Genomic DNA, 21642 nt, shown 5'->3' on the forward strand with positions numbered 1-21642 from the left:
ATCACACGTCACTGCAAACGGGAAAACCACGTCATGGACTGGGAGTCATCCGCACCGAAGAAAACAAACATCAGCGCTGGATCATGGAGGCCATTGAGATCAGGAAGTGAGGCCCAAGGACCATCAACAGACCTGGAGCGGCATCCTGCAGAGGGCGAACGGTCAGCAGAAAAAACAACAGCTGATAAAGACGCGTCACACCAACACCATGTGACACTCTGATGAAGACGGAAGTCAAACGCCGAAACCTGTCAGGTAAATAAACCATGCATGTCTGTGAAAAAAGAAAACATATAGAAGATCTCAGTAAGAGAAGTCATAATGAACTCAATCCAACATATCTTCCTATTTATTAAGATAGTCTGACACACTTTTACCGCCCTGTATGTGCGTTGTCAACTAACCGCAGTCGCTACTTTATCATGCACCAGCCAAATAATCACGGCAAACTGCTCAGTGTCTGTTCTATTCTCTTCAAGTTCTGTGGTTTAATCAAAATTGCGTCATATCCATAAGCAACGATGAGCGGGAAAACAGCATTTTATTAGCACGGAAATGTCACATGCCACTATTCTAAGATGGTTGCGGTGGCAGGTTACGTAAACCCTCAGCAATTTGTCATTCTCAGGTCTTTCTCATTTTTACAAGCCGGCGCTTTTACAAATTAAGAGGTGAACGATAATGAACTGAGGCGCCTACCTGTAGATAATGATCCATTACACGAATGCGATTAGAATAATTTCTTAACGAGGCTCGGCAAAGCTCCGCTGGACCACAGACAATCGGCTACTGTCATCTCAGGCCTCATCACCTCGGTTGCTTTTCTCGTCGGAGCGAGGTTATGGGCCCTCTGCACCACCTAAAGTACCAAGGATGGTGGAATGTGTCCAGGAAATGATGATGATAATTGCCGTCATAACCGTAATTACAACAATTATGGGAGTGATTGTGAAATCCTTCTTCATATCAAACTGCGTTCACAGGAAGTATCATATTTACGACACCAACTACCGAGTTTTCAAACAGATTGCAACAGATATTATAAGCTACATGGGAGGCATATGCATCAGATACGCTGCAAAATCCCTGCCTCCTAATGAGTCGTTTCATATTCAGCGTTCAACTCAGATTTTTGTGCAAGACAAGAGAAAGATTTGGCATTTTGGTTGAAATGGGTCCACTTATTTCCAATTTAGTGCAAGTTTCAGGTATTTAAACAGAGAATAAGGCATATTGAGAAAATGAGAGCAAGTATTTAAACTAGTTGGATTTTTTTATGCATGTTTTTACAAAACTGGAGCCATGCAGGTGGTACAGATTCGTAGCAATTGTTGTCAGCATGTTAAACATGCCTGATGAATGGGGTTGGCTTGCCCATTTTATAGTGTGACATTGAACTGAACTCACCCTCATTCCCTGCTGCAGTTAAAACAAAAGAAAAGGGAAGAAAAAAAAAACTGCCAGAGTCCCATTTCTATCCACTTCTCCACTTTCTGAGAGAACATTCGTCAATTATAGTCGGTGCTTCCTGCCAGACTGATGAATTAATATCCTGCCCACATTGTCTTATTGACAAGCACCTTCATTAATCACCAAACATACACAGAATTCACTCTCCATCTGCTACCAAGATAACAATGGGAATAGCTTGGTAAGTCCTCACTCCCTCAAACATACGCTTTATCATTTCTCACTGTTTTCCCTCAGCCTCTATTTCTTGTTTTCTGTCCTCCCTCCTTGAGTTTTTTTTTCCCTCTCTCTCTCTCTCTCCTGGTCAAAGGCACTTTGAATTTCCTCGCCTGCTCTGCTTGAAGCTGAGCACAATTCCAGACTTCAGAGGGGTCAGGCCATGGAGCAGATCAATGCACAGCACACTGGAGATCAGGCCCTCCCCAGAGGCTGTGATTGGCAGATATGTCCATTTGATCAAATGCCAGCAGAAAATATATATTAATATATGTAATAATCCGAGATAATGCCCTTTTCACCTTGTGACAATATGAAAGCACTGGCGCATTATCAAACCTCTCACGGCCTATTTGCTGTCAGAAAATGTGCTCTACATCGAAAAATCTCTCATTCTTAAGTTAAACCGTCACACACTTTTCTGTTGACCGTTGCACTTTATCATAACGTGTGAAGGACTTCAGCCGCACAGCTGAAGTTTCACATTTCTCTGACAAACCTGAGTGGAGGATTGAGGACAGCTCAACCAATGGGAGTCATTTAAGGCGGGGACTGATATTTTGGACCAAAACCACTCATATACTCATCATTTTTAGTCTTAGCATTCTTTATTCTTTATTCTTAGCATTGTGGAAAAGCCTCGGAAACAGTTTTTAGACCACAACACAAAACCCAATAGGCCTCTCTTCATGGATCTACATATCACATTCTAATCGATGGAAGTTCAGGGCTTCCCACTGACGATCAGGATGGTATTGTTGTGTATTACATTATTTCAGTCTACATCTGGAAAGACGGAGCAGGCAAAACAAAACAAAACAAAACAAAACAAAACAAAACAAAACAAAACAAAACAAAACAAAACAAAACAAAACAAAACAAAACAAAACAAACAAACAACAACAACAAACAAAAAAAAACAGTCAAAAAAAAGTCCAAAATTCTCTACCAAGCCTCCAGGAAAAATGTTGCCAGTTTATGCAAACCAATGAATCTCTGTGAAAATACCTTGTATGGCAATATTTTAACTTTTAGTCACTGTGGTGGAGCCTGTGTTGACGTTACATGACTATTTGCACACGCACATACATTAGCAAACATTAGCTCTTTAGCTACTTTAACCACTTACATCTGCTTTGTTTGCTTCGTTAGCCACCAAAACTACTTGGTCAAGCTTAGGAAAAGTCATAAATGTTAGAAAAGGTCGCTAAGGTTAGGAGGTAACACTTTACAATAAGAATACAACAATTAATGCTAGTTAACATTAGTTAATGCCGTAATGGTTAATTAACTGTTAGTTAATGATTATTATGGCATTTACTAATGTTAATAATATCTACAATAACCCTTAAATAACATATAAATTAATACCTTAGCATGAACAGCATTAGTACATGATTCTTAGTCACATTAGTTAACGGTTAGTTAACTGTTACTTAATGTTTATTACCTGTTACTTAATGTTTATTACAGCATTAAGTAACGTTAATTGTTCGACTCTTATTGTCTCTTAAGGTCCTGGCCAATTATCCTTGGCTTGCAGGAACATAAAATGCCAACATTTTTTTTTCTTGATGACTGGCCTGGAATTCTGGCTTGCTCATTTTCCTGAAGAGGTTGTTTCATACTGCAACTGGAAAAGATTGGTAGTAGATCAATTAGCCTAATATCTGTGGTGGACTTTTCTCACCGATTGCAGCTACAAGGAAATTATTTACCTTAGCTATGTCTGCTTTAACTATTCTGTTGCTATTACCCTGCATTCATGCAATGTCATATTTAAACAAGTTCCCGTCTGAATACTCTGCTATGTGGCGTATCTTAGTCGAAGAAACTGGTATTCTAAAGGAGAAGTGATGCACTAACGGTCCATAAGCTCCCACTTCCATATTTGCGAAGGAGATGTAAAAATCTAACAGTGTTCATGAGCTAAGAACTTGGAAGCAGAAAATAAAGATAATGAAAACAACCCTACCAAAACAAGCAAGGGTTTGTTTTGGTAGGGTTGCACTGCATTTGAAATTTTTAGCTTTGGCTCATTTAAGTATTCTCAAGTCAAATTTCTTTACCATTCACAGAAAACTGTCTGCTGTGGGTATTCATTTTGAAACACAAAAACTGGGCCAATTTATGTCATATCTAGAATTCTGATTTATGCAACCCGATTGTACAAGGATCGCTGTCCATGTGCACTCCCTGCTGCGAAACCGGAATATACAAAATACTCAACACTACATGAATGCAGTGTAATTTCTCTTTCCAACATGGCCAAACACAGCACATATTCATACAACCACTCTGTCATACTCACTGAGGAGACATGAATCGGCCTATTCCCTGATAACCATTTCAATTTCCCATGGTATTTACATGAATCCTGAAAATAGCTACTGCTTGCCATGCAATTCTAGCCTGATTAAGACTATTAATATTAGACTTTGTCCATTTTTGCACACCAACGTAACATCAAACAGCTGAGTTGTGATGTGTGGGCAGCTGACACACCTGTTAAATCACCATGTGCTTGCAGGATCTGCCAGCTGCTATGTTGATATGTAACCATCCATCAGAGTTGGATTAAGTGGCGAGCTTTTCAGACCACCAGCAGCACTCATTGCTCCTTTTATTTGTTCACCCTGCTTCTCCTTCTTCTCCTTTTTTTTTTTTTTTTTTTTTACACCTCCAAACACAACAGTGCAGTCATTTCGCTCCATTATCCAGCCTACTTAAACACCAAGTTAGTGGCCCCGAAGAGCAAGCGCACAACGCGTGGCCGTGTCGCATATTCCGGTCTGAGCCCGAGTTGGAGCCTCTGCCCTGGTTTCTGATGGCGACGGAGGAGCATGTGATGTGGGACCTCCTGTCTCCCGTGGGGAGGAGAGAGCTAAGGTGAGGTGTGAGGCTTCCTACTGTTTGAATATGATGAAACTGGGATGTTCACAGGCTCCCTCGCTCCTCTGTCAACACGACGCGGCTGATCTGACTGTATCCCGCTGAGAACTATCTGTCAGAAGCAGCCACCAACGGAGACGCACTCTTGTCTGAAAAGAGGTTTACTTGTGTGCCTGTTCTCACATGCGGCGCCTTATGTGTGCGTATTCCGGTGTGTGTCAGACATTTGGCTGTTGTAAGTCACACAACATTGTTTGCCTATTGTCCGCAATGCAACAGAACATTAATGAGAGGTTTAAAACCACCTGTAGTTTCTGATAGATGCACATTTTTACATTTCAAATATATGCAACGAGGGAAATTCGCTCTCCGACTCGCCTAAAACCCGTTCAACGCCTCTACTTAAGGGCAGGGATGTTTAATCCGTGCAACTAGGCTGAAGTCTGCCAGAGGAATCCTCTGTGGGGGCGCAGAGTAAGCACACAATAGGAAAAATACTCCCGCTCCCATAAATTTCTCTGAAGTAAACAGCTCCGGAAGGCCTCCAGCAGATTGGCAGTTCAAGAGTTCAGCTCGCCAATCCATTAATCAACGGCGCTGCAGCAGAGGGCGCAACAAGAGGGCGAGGTTTCTTCACTGGGCTCGCTGGAACCCACCACAGACATCTGGTAGCATACGTGCATGTAATGAGGAATACATGTTGCACGCGTCAAATTAGCATGAACTTGTTTTTTTTTTCGGGGGGCTCAAATCGCTGCACGTGTCTGAGAAGATTACCGAGGCATTTGAAGTGTACAGTAAATCTCCCTGCCTCAGCGCTGACATCTGTACTTGAGGCGCACACGCGTGTAGAGCAGGTCGCCGTGCCACCTTCATAATAGGAGGTAGATGAACAGCACGTCTCTCGAGGCGAGCCGTCCTAGATTTTAAAGACACTCCATGACCTTGATTTCTGCCGGAGTGAAACCCGTGGAGCACAGATTATTTCCAAAAAAAAGAGAAGAATACCTAAATGCCATCTGCAAAAAGCAACACCGTGTGATTTGTTGAATATGTGGAACATGCGGCTTCATCTGGTAAACTTTCATTTGTAAGCCAGTGGGGGAGAAGAGCAGAGCACCTCACAGGAATTTGTGTTGACACTGCAGAGAAATATACATGCACACAGACGTTTTGCAGAGGCACCGATTCAGTTTTGCATAAGGAGGTTTTCAGAATTATTACAGTGATCATATTTGCACGTGTAAGACTGTGAAGAAACTAGGGAACAAACTGTTTTGTGCTCCTAACCTAATTAACACGGCTTCCTCCTTGTGATTTGCCAAAGCAGAAAGTTCTAATTTCACCCCGGACTGCACATGCTATCTAAAGCCTGGGAAAAAGTATGTCTTAACTTCTCATCGAGTGGCAAATTACTGCTGTGCGCACATGCTTTCAAACACACAGCGCACAATGCTTTTGGGGAAAGAGAACAGACAGAGGAATGGAGGAAGAGGAGCAGGATGACGGTGAGATTCATGCCAGGAGTGTAAGATTTTTTTTTTTAAGCCATTTCTTTATCCAGGGATGGTCAACTTAGTATTTTGTTTTCTCCACAACATCCTGCTTCACATTTATATCATCACACACATTCACAAATGGAGCTGTCCAGTAAGATTTCCATCGCTGGTCACAGAGCAGCTCCACTAGAAGAGCAGCAGCAGAAGGACAGAGGAACATCAACATCAGTGCTACGTCACTACACTTTCTCTATACACATTTTCCAAGCCAGTCCAAGTGATAAAACCTCCAACTTTAGCTGGCCTGAAAAATAAATAATTAAATAAATAAAGTTAAAAAAAAAAAAAAAAAAAAAAAATTTAAATAAATAAATAAATAAGCAAATAAATATATTTTAAAAATTAAATAAATAAAAATTAAATTAAAAATAAATAAATACATAAATATAATAGAAATAAATAAATAAATGGATAATAATGATGAAATAATTAAATTATTATTCCTGAAATTTTATTAGTAGTAGTAGTAGTAGCAGTAGTCGTCGTCGTAGTAGTAGTATGCTTGTTTTAGCAATTGAAGAAATTCAGAAAAAGAAACAATTAATACAGAAATGAGAGAGTACGATCACTTTCAATTCCATAATAAACTGATAAAGCAAAAAAGAGAACTTATGGTGCACTTGAGTGAAGAAAAAAAATTCTTTCTTTATTTGTTTGGTTATTTATTTGTTTGTTTGTTCGCTGTCATTTGGACATTTCTTGAAGATAACTTACACCTTAAAAGGACACTCCAGACAGCATTTGTGGAGACAAGCAGCTCTCTCTCCCAAAGCCCTTCGATATAAAACTGTCAAGTCTTCAAGCCACAAAGGCCGGAGCTTTTCAGTGGGAAATGAATAGAAGGCTTTTTTTTCATGCTTGAAGTTTTTCTACTCAAATAAGTTTCCTACTTTACTAGTGTTGTCAGTCGTGAGCCAGAGGATGTACCCTCATATCCCCGGAAAATAACCCTGGAAGCTCTCCCGCTCGACTTTAGCGTCTTTGCTAATGCGGCGTCTCTGGAGCGGCCCCAGGCTCCATATCTGATGGTATCTTACGTTGGAGTCCTCACTCTCTGCGTTTCTGGCTTTGGGAGTGACTTGTTCACAGTCACAAATATTGATTCAACTGCACTAAACGCCAAGAATAACATCACAAGAAACTCTTAAATTTGTGCTTCTCAGCAGATGCGGGAGCCGGCTCTTACTGGGCCGAATGAAAGAGCCCCGAACCCGAACCACGCCGTGCACCAAGAGAACCAGCCAGAAAAACAACAGCCTCTCCTGCCTCGTTCTGGCCTTTCAGCTGTCTAGCAACCACTCCTAGCACTCGGTCAAAGACAAAACATAAAGAAACACACCAATGCTTTGATCTGGAATGGTAAAATGATTTCCCGGGTGAGGTCAAATCCTTCTGTTTTTCTCCCTCCTCTAAGTTTTGAGAGGTTGTACAGTAATTAAAATGCAGTAAGACAGTTTGTAGCAAGCAAAAACAGATGCAGGGGGAAAAGAGCACACTCATGAATAATTCAGCATGTTAGGCTCTCAGCAAACAGCGCTTTATAATGAACTATGAGTGTAAGAAAATTAAAGTTTCCACAAATGTGTTGATACTGACAATATTTATGCCAATTACAAACACAAACATGAAATGAGTCTCCTAAAACAAATCCCTCACATGCAGGACGGAGCCGTCGAGACATTAGACAGTCGGACGTGGCCGTATCTTCGATTGGTTGCAGGATAAAGAGATTGAGCCGGGCAACATTTTCTGAGAAAAATGTTTTGTTTTTGAGTCTTTGGACACTGAGGAGCTGCTATAATTAAAATCCTGTTCCTCTTTTTGCAATGAGGCAAGAGAAAAAAAAAAAAATCAATCGCTGTCCCGAAAGAAAGATGAAAATGACGAGAGAAAATCAATTCTTTCAACATAATTTAGAGGCGTAAGCATTTCTTTTATTGTCCTCAACAGAGCTGAATGGGAGCAGAGCACTATACCCTCCAAGTCTTTAAACTTGGAGAGACACAGAGGAAGAGACACGTCGCGCTCTAAGTGCAGTTTTATCAATACATGATATTACACAAACATCTAAGAAGCTGCTTGTCTACGAATCAGATCAACTTCCAGGGGTGTTGACTCAGGACTATTTTTCTTTTTTAAAATAAAATCAAAGTAACAGGTTTGTGTCACTTTTACTGTGAACATATTAATGCTTTGAAACCCAGGAGACTGTGTGCGGGGACCTGCTGAACAGAATTTATTCTATTTATTTTTAATTTTTAATTTTTAAGGGGATTTTTGGAGAATTTTTATCTATGTTTTCTTGTTTTGTTTTTTTTTTTCATTTTTTCTCTTTTTTTCAGTTTTTTTTGTGGTTTTGTTGTGGTCATTTTCTTGTAGTTTAATTTTAAATATACTGTATATTCCTTGTAAGTTTTATTCTAATTATTTGCTATTTTTTTGTACAAAATTTATTCAAATTTTTGTTTAATTTTCTGGTAATTTTTTCAGAACTTCTTTCTTGCTACTGTTTGGTTATTTCTTATTTTCTGGTTATTTATGATTTCTTGCTAATTTGCCAAAGCCTTTGGTTGGGAAATGCCTTTCCAACACCCGAATAACAAAATCATCCCTCGATCAGCTCAGCACGGTTGAAGAGGGCCAGCCAGTTCACAGTCTAGTCATCCAAAATAAAGTTAAAAGGGCAGTGAGAAACTTTTTAACTGCCCCACTGCACAAAATAACCATCATATATCAGTGGGGGTTGATCAATACCAATCAATCACTGATGACTTAACTAGCTGCTGGGATTTCTGGCTTTCAGAAATCACTCTCTAGTTCGTTTTCCAGCAACAATTTGAATTTTTAATACCATAAGTATTATAATGGAAACCTGGGGAACCTGAGAAGTTGCTCTCAGGAGGCCGCTTGATTTTACAAAAAGAGAGTGTTCTTCAAAGCTACAGTGAAAACTATGCTTGCGATTATGATCACATACCATAAATAACACAAAGCGACTCACCGCCTCAGTGGCAGCAGTTGCTCTCTGCCTTGTCCAAATGTTACGCTGAACAGATAGCAGCAGTAAACAAAGAGGCAACAACAAACAATGCAAAAATAAAAAGCAATTCAGCAAAACTGCATAAAGCCAATTCATTCACTCTTCAGACTCTGACATCTACACACTGACTGCATTGAATAGGTGGTTTAAGTTAGTCTAATGCTGTGCTCTGTTGACAGTGGGAGAAAGTTAATGAAATCACTTCATAACGGCATCGGGTGGAGAAAATGGCTGGAACAGCCCATCATCTTGATTGTTTGTGAGAGCCGGTCCCCCCAGTTGCAATTCACAGTCATAACAACAAATAGCAAATTTACCTCACGCATTGAAATCGAGGATAATACACTCCCCGCCACACGAGATGAACCTTTGCCTCTGGCTGGCGCTCAGACGCCTCTGTGATAAACTACACATTATCATTCACCTGGAAAATTCAGGGAGAGGGAACGAGGCTGAGTGATAAATGCAGGCAGTAAGAGGTGTTTGGAGAATTTCTTTAAAGTGGTAATCCATGAAATCCTGTTTGTTTGTTTGTTTGTTGTCACAGTCACACCGACAGTACGCGAGGGACTGCGACGTCTTCCTCCTTGAATGTGGGAACGCAGCTGTCAATGCCACCTGTCCTTGTCCCCTACAAATAAACAAATAAACTAAACCTGAACTTTCTGTTGAGGGGCTTTCATTATTTGAAGGTGGCGCTCTTTGCTTTGTCTGTGCAGCCATGGCGGCTAGAGTGTGGATACTCAACACAAGTCGACAAAAATTTAGAAATTAGATTCAGGTTTTGGTCGGGCTCAGTCACGTCAGGGTTATTTTAGTGAAACTCTCATGTAAAAGAAATAAAAATGATGGACCTACCGACTGTTCTGGAGAACTTCCTGTGCAGTGCTAGAATTTACGTGATGACACTGAAGGCAACACGTAGGCGATTTCAGGAGGTCAGACACAAATAAAGCCTCAGACATAAATCTGTGGCCCGATCCGCACTCTACCGGACTAAACCACCATTGCTGTGGCTAGAAATGTAAAATGCATCACTCCCTGTTTGCAAACGGCAAATGTCAAAGTTCACATGTAAGTTGAGCCATTGTTGTGTTAACTGGTGATTTAAAAAAGTAGCAAAATGGGCTTTTATTGGCATTAAAAGGCCATGGAGTTTCACTTTAAAAACTGAAGGTGCACTCCAACCAAACTGCAGCGGCTTGTGCACGCTGGCTCACCGGAAAGGCTCTGCTACACTTTAATGGAATGCAACCTTAATTAATGTCATCGGCAACACCTGTGTTCACCAGCGATTTCATTTCAGAATGGCTCCTGTGAAAAAGGTATATTTCTCAGTGAGAACCATGTAGACTCAGCCAACAAATATTGTTTATTGCACTTTTTTTTTTTTTTTTTTTTGTCCAAATGCATCTCATTGGCTACTTTGTCACCTAACCATTTTTTTTAAAGCTTATAAAATATTTACAGTGTTAGAAAGAAAAGTATATCAGCTTTTAGAGCCTCATTTAGAGTCCCCATGTCACGCCAGTCAGTGCAAGATGCATTCTGGGATATACAGCAATATACTTCAGTGTAAACAGTCTGCAGGTAATAGCGGATTAATGGCTGATTGAGTAGGCAGTATGGAGTCCGTACTGTTTGAGTGTGTAGGAGGCAGGACGTTAAGCAATATACTATGGATAGCTAATATTCACGAGCATTTGCAAATATTAGCCAGCCAGCGATAACGAAAAACATTGTGTAACCTTAACCCTGACCTTTTCCTAACCTTAACCATTACAACAAACCTTTCCCAAACCTCAACAGTAACCTTTTCCTGACATTTAAACAGATATTTTTAATGGCTAGCTGGCTAATAATATTACAGGGTTGAAACAAAAGACATGTGGTTGTATGGATTGGAGGACTTGATTGATTGATTGATTGATTTGTTCATTTTTACATTTTTGGATGGATGCTAATTGTAAACAGTACATGTGTTTACATCTACCTATGCTGGCAAAGCTACCACTGTCCTTTAAGGAGAACGTATAGTGGGAGCAAACTTGTTAATTATCATTTGTTATGAGAGTCCCAGCCTGTTTCCTCCCAGTAAACTGAGCTCTGGGAGGCCACGGCGCTCTGCAGGGCGCTTCCCCAGGTAACGCAGTGTGGCCGCCGTATTGAATTTCCAGCATGCAACAAAATAGCCCTCATTTATCTCGATTAGGCCTCAACATCTGTACAGCCTTGGCCATCAACCTGTCATTGAACGCTTTGAACTGATTCAGTGTACACACAAAATATTGAGGTCTACGAGGGGAAAAAAGAGATGGTAAACTACTTATCCATATGACCACAGGGCCTCTTCCTTACTGCTGATGGGCATGGCGGATCAATACTATCGATTAGCTTTGCCGCTCACAGGAGATTAGCATTTCAAAAGGATCTCCAGCTAAAACTGCGATATTACATCTGCCGGGGGGTTCTCCATCAAACGGGAGGCAGATGTCCTCCATACAGCTTTTACAATTTTGAGGAAAGCCATGACCTGTGAACTTTGGGCTCCAACCCTGCCACCCTGGACACCTTGGCATAATAAAGTGGCGATTGTCAAAGCTCAGTCGTATTTACGGGTTAGGACAGTGGTGTGGCCGCGCCGCGTTTATTCCTTTGACCCCTGGTAGATTGTTCTTATTTCCCATGGTTCAGAGCGCTGAGACCCCTATGATACCGCTAGTCTCCCTCTTGATATTTGAAATTAGATGTCAGAGTCTCTCTTGTGAAGCAGCAGTATATTGCTTTACTTGGTTTGTAACCTCGATGGAGGCCTCTCAACCCCATTTCACAGCCTGACATCATTAGAGCTTTATTGCTTTTAAGAGGGCCTCGCAGAGCTGAAGGTGGCACGCTGTTCGAGTTTTTTAAGCAGCACATGCTGCGAAATCGCCTCTGGGTTTCTGAGTCTTCATGGTTTTTGTTTATGAACTGCAGTTTGTCTCTCTCTCGCTCTCTTGCTCTCTCTCACTTTCAGTCTGTGTGTCTGTGTGTGTGTGTGTGATCATCTCTAAAATACCTGAACCTGTGGGATGAAAGATGGATGCAGTCCTCCAGAAAATCCTAAATAATATTGACCCTCCTCGTCGCATTCTTTCTCAGGCCACCCCTCTGTTAAGTCGCAGACGATATGGGCTCAGAGAAAAGGGCTTTCACACCCTTGAAACCTGACTTGATCTCAGATGACAACTTGAAGATTTGATATTCGCAGCACAGGCTGACTTGTCTGCTGCCATTCCCTCTAATTTCTTCCACAGAAACACACACGCGGGCCGTCAGGGTGCCTGTACCGAGTCCAGCCACACTGCAGGCACTCGATGAATGCCAGATGAGTCTTTATTGTCGTCCATGAGATACTCGCGTTTAATTTTTTATAACTTATTTGGCCACATCATTGGCCCTGCATTTTTTTCCCCCACTGCGCTTCCCAGAGATCACCTGTCAGTCAAACGGTGAGCTCAGGTTTTGTGTCTGGATTTTCTGCCGATGGAGTTTGAGCGTCTGTCTCTTTGCCCATACGCAGAGCTTCTTCCTGCTGCTGGAAACATTAAAAAAAAATCATCACTAGAGGATTTTTCCTAGGAAACATCCCTCAGACACCAGGTGTTTATCAGTCAGCACTCAGAGTAGCAACATTTGTTTATGTGAAAACGTTGCAGGTTATTACATCAATGCTGAAAATCACCAGCGCATCTCATCCGCCTCGTGTCCCGTGGGCTCTTTTACACTTTATACTACTTTTATACCACGTGTAATGCACTTCAGGCATGTTTTACACACTCTAACACAGACCATATAAGGGATGGTAAACCCATTAAAAATGTGTTTTCTTGTTTTGCATTGTTCTCAAGTCCTACTTTCACCATCCATTCCATTCACTTCATGTTCTTCAGCAGTGTTGCAGCAGGGCTGGGTGGGTTTTAGTTCCCATTGTGGGGTAACGATATCGTCTGAACCCCGATGAGACCAACCAGCTGTCCAACAAAGTGAAAATATCCTGCTTGCTGGAAAGGAAATAGCTATGACTGTTTCTAGCTCCGCAATAAGGAATATATGTAACATGCAATATGTGAGCAAATGTTTTCATCGCTGACATCGCTCTAGAGTTAACTCGCTAAACTTCGGAGGCTTGTAGTAGCAGATCTGATGTGGGAAAGTCCACGTCTGAGGGCCATTGCTAGCTAAGGAGGCACAGCTCCACCTACCAGAGGTGCTTTGCTGGCCCTCGCTTCTTCTGATTTAACGTTAGATTGGTAAAATAATCCAGAAACAGTATGAAATCGGCAGAATGTGCTAATGAAAAGTCACTTTTATGGGGAAATCAACTGAAAGGCCTCTCTCTGCATCAAAAGGATCGCAGTTTCATGATTATTTTTTGCACAGAGTGATGACAGTAAAAACCATTTCAATGAGAAATTACATATTTTTGTCTCTCATCCCTTTAATTTTAAGTGAACGCCGCACGTCATGGTGCAGGACGCTCTGTATAAATAAATATGAGGAACACAGATGCACAGAGACATTTGTAAAGCTCATGTCAAAGGGTTACACATAGTAATATAGCTACTGATGCTCTTTATATTAAACATGATGATGCATGTGTGTGTGAGGGGACGTTCACACATGGTGCCAGTATAGAAGTATGTGTGTTGCATGTATAGCAATGCACCACTGATGCTGTTTAATGTAGGCTGTATGGTTATAAAAAAGAAATATATATCTGTATCAAATGCATCCATTATTTATACAGTGGAGGTTTTATTATTCTAGACTCTGTTGGCATGGAGAAATCATCCTGATCAACATCAAAACAGACAAATAGCTGTTCATTTTCATTCACCGCCAATTCCTCGATATACAGGCCGTGGATATTTTCCTCTTGTGTTGTTTTGTCTCTGTTTTTGTCTAAGCGGTGCCGGCCATTTATTCGGAACCTTATTCTAATCCAAAATGAGGCAAATACGTGAGTCATCAGAGGCTCATTACCGAATGACGTTTTACAAAATCATTTCAAGTGTGAAAATCGCCCTTTGAGTGCATTCCTCCATCAAGAGTGATTCACCCACCGAGACTCACAATAACATGTGAAATCACAGCCTCTGTCATCGGCGACGGAGGCTTATTGGTTAATTTTTGCTTGATTTCATGCCGAACAGCAGTGATAGTCCTGGAAATAAGCTAGCACACACAGGTCATGCCCCCCCTCCTCCTCCTCTCTCCACACACACACACACACACACACACACACACACACACACACACACACACTCTCTCCAGTTACCTGAGCAGCAGCAGCACTCTTAATTTAAGAAGCTATTTGAAATTCCTGGCATTCACATCCTTTGCTTGGCCTGAATACAAAGCTATTCTTTGCATTGTCCCCTTTCTTCCTGCATAAAAGTTCATGTCTCTCTGCAACACTTCAAGATTTTAAAAAACAATATGATGAGTTATATTTGGATGAAAATATTAAAGCACTCTTGAGCTTTAAGCTGCAACTGCGCACCTTGGTGGTCCCGTGGGGTTGCAAAATATGCAGTAATGACTTGAATTTTTTTTTTTTTTTTCTTTTTTTAATTGAGCTTCGTTACTCAGAAATCGGGCAAATTGAAAATAAACTGCACATGCCTCAGAACTAAATTTCCTCTATGCAGCTGACTCAGTTGAGATGGTGGGAAAGAACATAATTTGGATATTTCTCTTAAGCTATGTGTTGCCATTTGCCAGTACAATATCATTTAATACCACAAATTAAAGTGGATAAATAGGGTGACCATGACAGCTCAATTTGGGCCATGGGAGCACCATTTGGGATTTAGGCAAATAATATGGGTATTTTCTGGAAATTTAACTGCAATTTTTTTTTTAATTTTAATTTTTATTTATTTATTTTATTTTATTTTATTTTGTATTTAATATTCGGGTTGCACCAAATCCACATTTTTAGGATGTGGCTTAAAGAGGAACTCAACAGTAAATCAAAACATCTGCTGCACTGCCCTCTACAGGTTGAAATGTTCAGGCACTTTTTGCACTTCTGACCACACCCAATCAGTGATGTGGCAATTGTTTTTTTTTTTTTTTGTTTGTTTGTTTTTTTTTTTTGTTTGTTTGTTTGTTTTTTTGTTTGTTTGTTTCAGCAGCTGTCAATAAAAGTATCTGCAGTGGTGTGAAAGTTTCGACCCTAGAGGGCAGAGCAGCAAAGGATTTCTGCTACCTCTGACTCACTCTTTACTGGAACTGTAACTGGATCTGATTAAATCCTGGTCCAGTTTAAATGTCATTGAACTCAAATATGCTGATTATTTTTCCAAGTTAAAATTTCACCTGTAACATAAAAACACAGCAATGGTCACCAGTCTTTTACCTTTAAACACAGACACATGTGGCTTTTCTTTGCTGTCTTTGTTTGTTTTTAGGTTCTGGCCAGATCCAAAACCACTGAAAATGTCTAAGATACTGCCAGATTCGGATATGGATCGGAAAATTTATACAAAAGTCTTGCTTTGTGCAGCTTTCAGTTATAAGAAGTAGAAGAAGAAGAAGAAGAAGAAGAAACCTTATTTGTATTGCACCTTTCATACAAGAAATGCAGCTCAAGGTGTTTTACAATACAGAAATCACATGTACTGGAACATAAAAACAGGGTTAGAATGTCAAACGTAATATAACATAAGATGTAAAATCAGCTTGTCAACAATGAGGAACGAAACACAAATCTCTTACAGTCCTGTCACACTAAAAATAAAGTTAAAAGATGGAATAGAGTGCAATCATTACCCATTAACTCAGACGTGTATGTTAATATGCGGTATCCGTTTGTTTGCTGCAGCCTCCTGATAAATCTGAGGGCTGAGTCACCCTCCACCTCTGGCCAAACAGCTAATCACCACAATTTAATCACTGTGTACCGGAGGAGACATGCAGAAATTGGGCATAAATTGTACAGAAAAAAGGCTCAGCATAGATCTCTGCGAGCCAGCCTGTGTAGCTGGTCTCATCTCAGTGAGGACCTATCAGCACCCTCCAATATTCCCACCCTGCTGCAACAAAAAAGCAGCGGTGAGCCCAGAGAGCCCAGGCTGAGAGCCATCAGATCAACAGGAGGAGTGTGGCTGACTTTGTTCATGCCCAATTATCAGACTGGGAAAACAAATCTGTCAGAAATGAGACCTGGCTGAGCTATTGATCTGTTTATACAATCCACACCTTTTCCTTTCCCACAGCATTTATTAGCGCCGCCTGTCTTTCTCTGGCTCTGACATGCCGCTGCAAGGGGTGGAGCGGGGCAGGTCACTGACATCACCGCAGCCCGGCATCCGGCGTCCAGCAGCTTCAGGGGGCCGTGGATAGCTTCCCTTCGGCGTAAGTGTGCATTATGCCTTCTATTTTTATTCCACTGCAGTTAATAAACCAGCCAGCCATATAGAGTACACATACATGGTGATCACTGAAGCAAGGAAGTGACATATGTATCTGGGAGCAAACTCACCACTTATTTCCTCTCCTAGTAAATAGGTAAATAAAAGTAGCTGATGTTGTACACTTGGTTTTATTTATTTTCAATTTTTTTTTTTTTACATTTGTGTGTGTGTCTTTGAGGCCCTTATAAACATGTTGAATGCATTTTTTCTTATCTCAGGGGACATTTGCAATGCCTCATTTTGAATATTTTAAAAGTTGCATTGTCCACAATGGCGTATGCATTATGATTCGAGGATTCAAGGTTTTCCCAGTGTGCACCACAGCACCCCTAGTGGCCACAATCCACATTAACCTTTATATATTACAGGGTAATACAGGTACAGTCTGATTTGAATTTTTGACTGATGTTGTTTGGACTTAAACTGTGGACTGATACATTTCACTGATGTTCAGTATTTCAAAGTTAATAATGTTTATGATGATAGCAAACTACACTGGGTTTCCTTGGTTACGTTTAACTTAAAGGAAAAATCCTCCCCTTAAAACTTTATTTCCATTAGACAAGCGCTAGTGGTGATGATACCTTTCATTTATTAATGTTATTGTTTAGAAATGTATTTCTCTTATTCCCTAGGATAACAAGGCAGCTTGATATCACCTCAGATGTATTTGCAGCACAGCCAAAATGAAGTTAATATTAATATTCTCAGAGAGTTGCACAGAAGCCTCTGAAGGCTACAGTGGCACCGCAGACGCCTTTTTGATTTTTACATAATACATTTATGAATTAGCCTTAAGGAGTGTATTATGAACATTTTGTGCTTCAGGCAACATAAATATCACTGGCTGTACCTCTATGGGGGACAGCTGCAATCATAGACGTTCCTTTTCAACACCGATCCAAAATCAACCTTAACTTTAACCTTATCTTACCTTAACCAACACAACCTGTGTACAGTAAACATTGATTTGAAAAGCGATCGAGTGAGCACTGTTTTCTTGTCAAAAAAACTGATATGTGAACAAAACCCAAGGCAAACTTCACCAACTTCACCATCATAGGCACCCCAGTGTTCACAAACTACTCGGCTATAGCAAATTTCATATTTGCAGCACATGCTGATGCGCCAACCTTTGACTGAAAGCAACACATGCACACCTGATCTTAAGGGATTTTCCAAAAGAATTCTAGGAAAACTAAGGGCTGATGGCAAGTGGATGCACCAAAAAGTAAATTACAACAAAATTTTGGAAATTTTTCGCATCACAAATTGATGATATTTAACGGTGGAAGATGTGTGTGTGAGGCTGGATTTTTCTTTTAAAGGGACGTTTTAAGGCTGAGAGTGAAATTTGAATATTCAAAATCTCGCTCTGCATTTGAGTAGATAAAAGGGCCTATATGCTACCGCTCTTTGCATCCCGCGCTCCCCCCGTGGGTCTGCTCGACAAAAAGCCGTAAATATGCAAAGGAGATTAATTAATATCCCAAGGTCACTTATACTGAATAGGGCTCCTCTATGGGAGTAAATCAGTGATGTATTACCGGAAATGTGATTTATCTGCAGATGAATGAATATGGGCAGATGACTGGATCTGCGGAGGTGTTATTGATATTTGCTCAGGAGTTAACGAGGCCCTGTGTGAGGCTTCATTTGGCCAAAAGTATTGCTCTTTAATCCCCAGCCCAGGAAAACAGTGAGGGTTGGAGTTGTTAGAGCATCTTAGTTCTGGTGGCTTTAACCAGAGGGTGTGTGCACTGCACCTCAAAGTCCACGGTTCATTTGAATCCGGTCTTAATACTGTTTTCTAACCCCCTCCAAACCAACAAACTCAGCATGCTGACTCAAGACGAGGCTTATTAGCTCTAATCCCTGGAAACTCTCTATGTTTGTAGCATCAAATGGGATTAGACCGATATTCCAGCTTGCCAAAATATTGGTTCAATCCTGATCTTTTATTATACCGGGTTAGTACTGATCTTTTATTTAAAACGGAGTAATCAACAAGTTACATCGTCCAAACTGAATATGAAGACAGCTCCTCCCTTACCACAGCCACATAAAAACATCCTGTAAAATCTGCAGTAGGATTTTATTTGAATTGCCTGTTACTTTTTAATTGATTTGATTTATTTTTGTGAATTAATTCTTCATTTAAAGGCTTATAATATCCCAGAATTCTCCTACTATTGAATATGTGTTATGGATCACCATGCATTAACAACAATTACATTTTTCCTGGGTGTTTTAATGTGCCATGATGATTTAAATGCTGTTTCAGAGGCTTTTCCACTCTGGCAGGATTAAAATTCTGGGGGAGACGCTTTTTTGAATTTTCTGTGAGCAGAAAAAGACAGCTATTGGCAGCTTCAGTCCATAAATATCAATCAATATCAGTATCAGCCTTAAAAATCCATATTGGCCAAACCCTGATAAATACAGTACAGCTAAAATGAAGACTTTGGCTTTGCTAGTCGAGGACTTCCTGTACTTTACTGCAATGGAGTTTATGACTCTTTGAAGCTTAAACATTTTCCCCTAACTTCCTCACAGCTACTTTGTCTTTCAAGTATCTTATGACTCAGCCTGATCACACATACCGCCATGTGCAGGTCTGCCAATAAACTTTAATTTTTATTATGTTTATTCAGCATTAGAAAAATGACTATGATTAAACAAAATGGGTGCAACCAACTTAAATGGACCATTAAGGAGAATTAAGCACGTCATAATCACAAACTGGCACATTACATGAGATGGGTAATTAATTTCTAACATGTGGCTGCAAGATAAAGGATCTTGAATGCACCTCTGAATGAGCAGGAGCCTTCACTTTATTAAGGGTAATTACCAAAATACACAATAAACAATGTGCGACCATCTCAGCATGAAATACCAAAGTCTAAAAGTTACTGATACACCTTGCAAAGCCTACCCCAAACAAGAAGCCACATGCCAGCACTGCCCTCTGTTGGATTGTTTGATTCATTGCATGTATTGACGAGTTGCATCAAATCTGTGTCACAGAGGGTGTTATCCTGTTACCGCAGTGCATTTTAGACAGATGACGGCAATAATCTAATAAGATCAGGCAAGGGCCGTTTTAGGGACAAGTGTTGGTTAAGTAGTCATCCTAAAAAGCCATTTTCCCTGCTTACAGGCCATCAGTAGAGTGTAATTATGTTAAAGTGAGGGATCATGTTCAGATCAATGCCTACAAACTGACACTTGTGCCTTCCCAAAAGAACGCACAAAGCAAACAAAGTCATAAAGGTAATGTCCGCGCACTTTAATGGAAACATGAGTATCACGTTACAACAACACACCGCAGCGTATTTACTCTCTGCAACATTATAGTGTTTTTCCAAAGATGGGAAAATACAGGAGATGGGTCACAAATTCTCAGCTTGTCCAGGAAAACAAAATTCTACAGGCTCTCCTCCATTTTCTGGGGGTTGTTGATGCTACACAGATTTCATTGATCTCATGTACACAGAACAAAACTACAACTTACAGATAATTGCTCTAGGGTATTTTGAGATCAATACTATACCAACATATCAGGCTGTATTGGAAAGTCTCTGTATGGGTGATTGCTTGCTGCATCAATCCAGCTACAACAGAGAGCCATTTCCTACCGGCTGCCCTGCCCAGCTCCTCTTTGTGTGGAAAGTATATCGGCCATTTGAGACAGTTATTTTCCTTTCACTGACCAGTCATGGAAAATCTCCGGCATTTCAAACAAAGGACAGCGCCCGAGCTGTCCAAAGAAGTTTTTTGAAAGCGCCGGACATCTGCTTGAGTGGTTTGAGGTCTGAGCTCACTGCAGTGGAGCCTCTATGGATATCCTCTGGGGACCGGAAGGCAGGCTCCTCGCCCTGGATGCAACATCAGGACTGAGTGCTGGCAATAGTAGATGATGGTTAGGGATGGTGGTCAAAGGATACTGTTGAGGAGGAGGAGAAAGCCCAGGAAGCTGGATAGATGTTTATTTAGAGGGGATCCGTAGCACTGCATGTTACTGGTTTCACTGGCCGCACAGTCTACCGGAGTTTTTAGCCGCTTTTCCTTCAGATTGCTGGATATTTTCTGATGGTTAAGAGATTTTAACTTATTGTCGATCCCTCAAAAATACCTCCAAAGCGACTTGCTCCAGATTGTAAAGGTAGGTGCTCATCTACTTTCCTTTTTGGTCCTGCTTAGAACTGTATCAAGCTGTGCCTAAAGCTAAACAAAAGTGGAAAAAATAGCTTTTTTTTTGTCAGAACTGGGTACTCTAGGAGAACATGACATCCAAAAGAGAAAACTTAAGAAAAAAATGTAGTTTCATTTAAGATTGCAAGTTATTTTTGTCCTGCTTGTGTGAGTGAGTGTTTAGAAATGGATTTGTTATCCTTTATTGTGATGTAAAGACAACATTACTCACTATCTAATAGGCTAATTTTGTTTAGGATTTAACTTCATTAACCATTAGTCATGACTCGCCCACACCAGTTTCGGCACACGGAGAGGCTTCAGGGAGGATGCTGCTCCCTCACAGAAAATTTTCATTTTCCACCCTCCTCTAAACAGCGGAGTCATCCAGGCGGAGGCCATGCCAGGCAGTCCAGAGAACATCCCGCTGGGAGAGTGCACCCTCTCCGAGTCCAGGGACCAGCTGACGCCGCCGAGCCGCACAGAGAGCACCGTGTTCAGCCTGTCACGCAGCGAGTCCCTCTGGACCACCGAGACCCCTCGCAGCAACTGTGAGATCTACTGGTTCCCCATCCACCTCATGTCCACGGGGGGCAGCTTCCTGGTATGCGGCATCATCATCAGCGGCCTGTACTTCGCCGGCCACTGCAAGAAGGTCACTAACATCCTGGGTCCGGCCTTGCTGTCCATTGGCCTGATGGTCTTTGTGGTGGGTGTGGTCCTGATTCCCATCACCAAGGAGAATAGGAAGCAGCCTGCCATTAAGAGATCGCTCACTTACAGGCCTCCGGTGTTCAATCTGTGA

The 21642-nt window shown here is 41.1% G+C and overlaps 1 protein-coding gene across 1 annotated transcript; it reads left to right on the forward strand.

Annotated features, from left to right (window-relative positions):
- Nucleotides 1-21237: 21237 nt before the first annotated feature.
- pirt (phosphoinositide interacting regulator of transient receptor potential channels) lies at nt 21238-21642 on the forward strand. Its single transcript, XM_030057052.1, has one exon. It carries the CDS (start codon nt 21238-21240, stop codon nt 21640-21642), a length of 405 nt encoding a protein of 134 aa, XP_029912912.1.

This window comes from Myripristis murdjan, chromosome 8, assembly GCF_902150065.1.
Source record: "Myripristis murdjan chromosome 8, fMyrMur1.1, whole genome shotgun sequence".
In the NCBI taxonomy this organism is placed as follows: domain Eukaryota; kingdom Metazoa; phylum Chordata; class Actinopteri; order Holocentriformes; family Holocentridae; genus Myripristis; species Myripristis murdjan.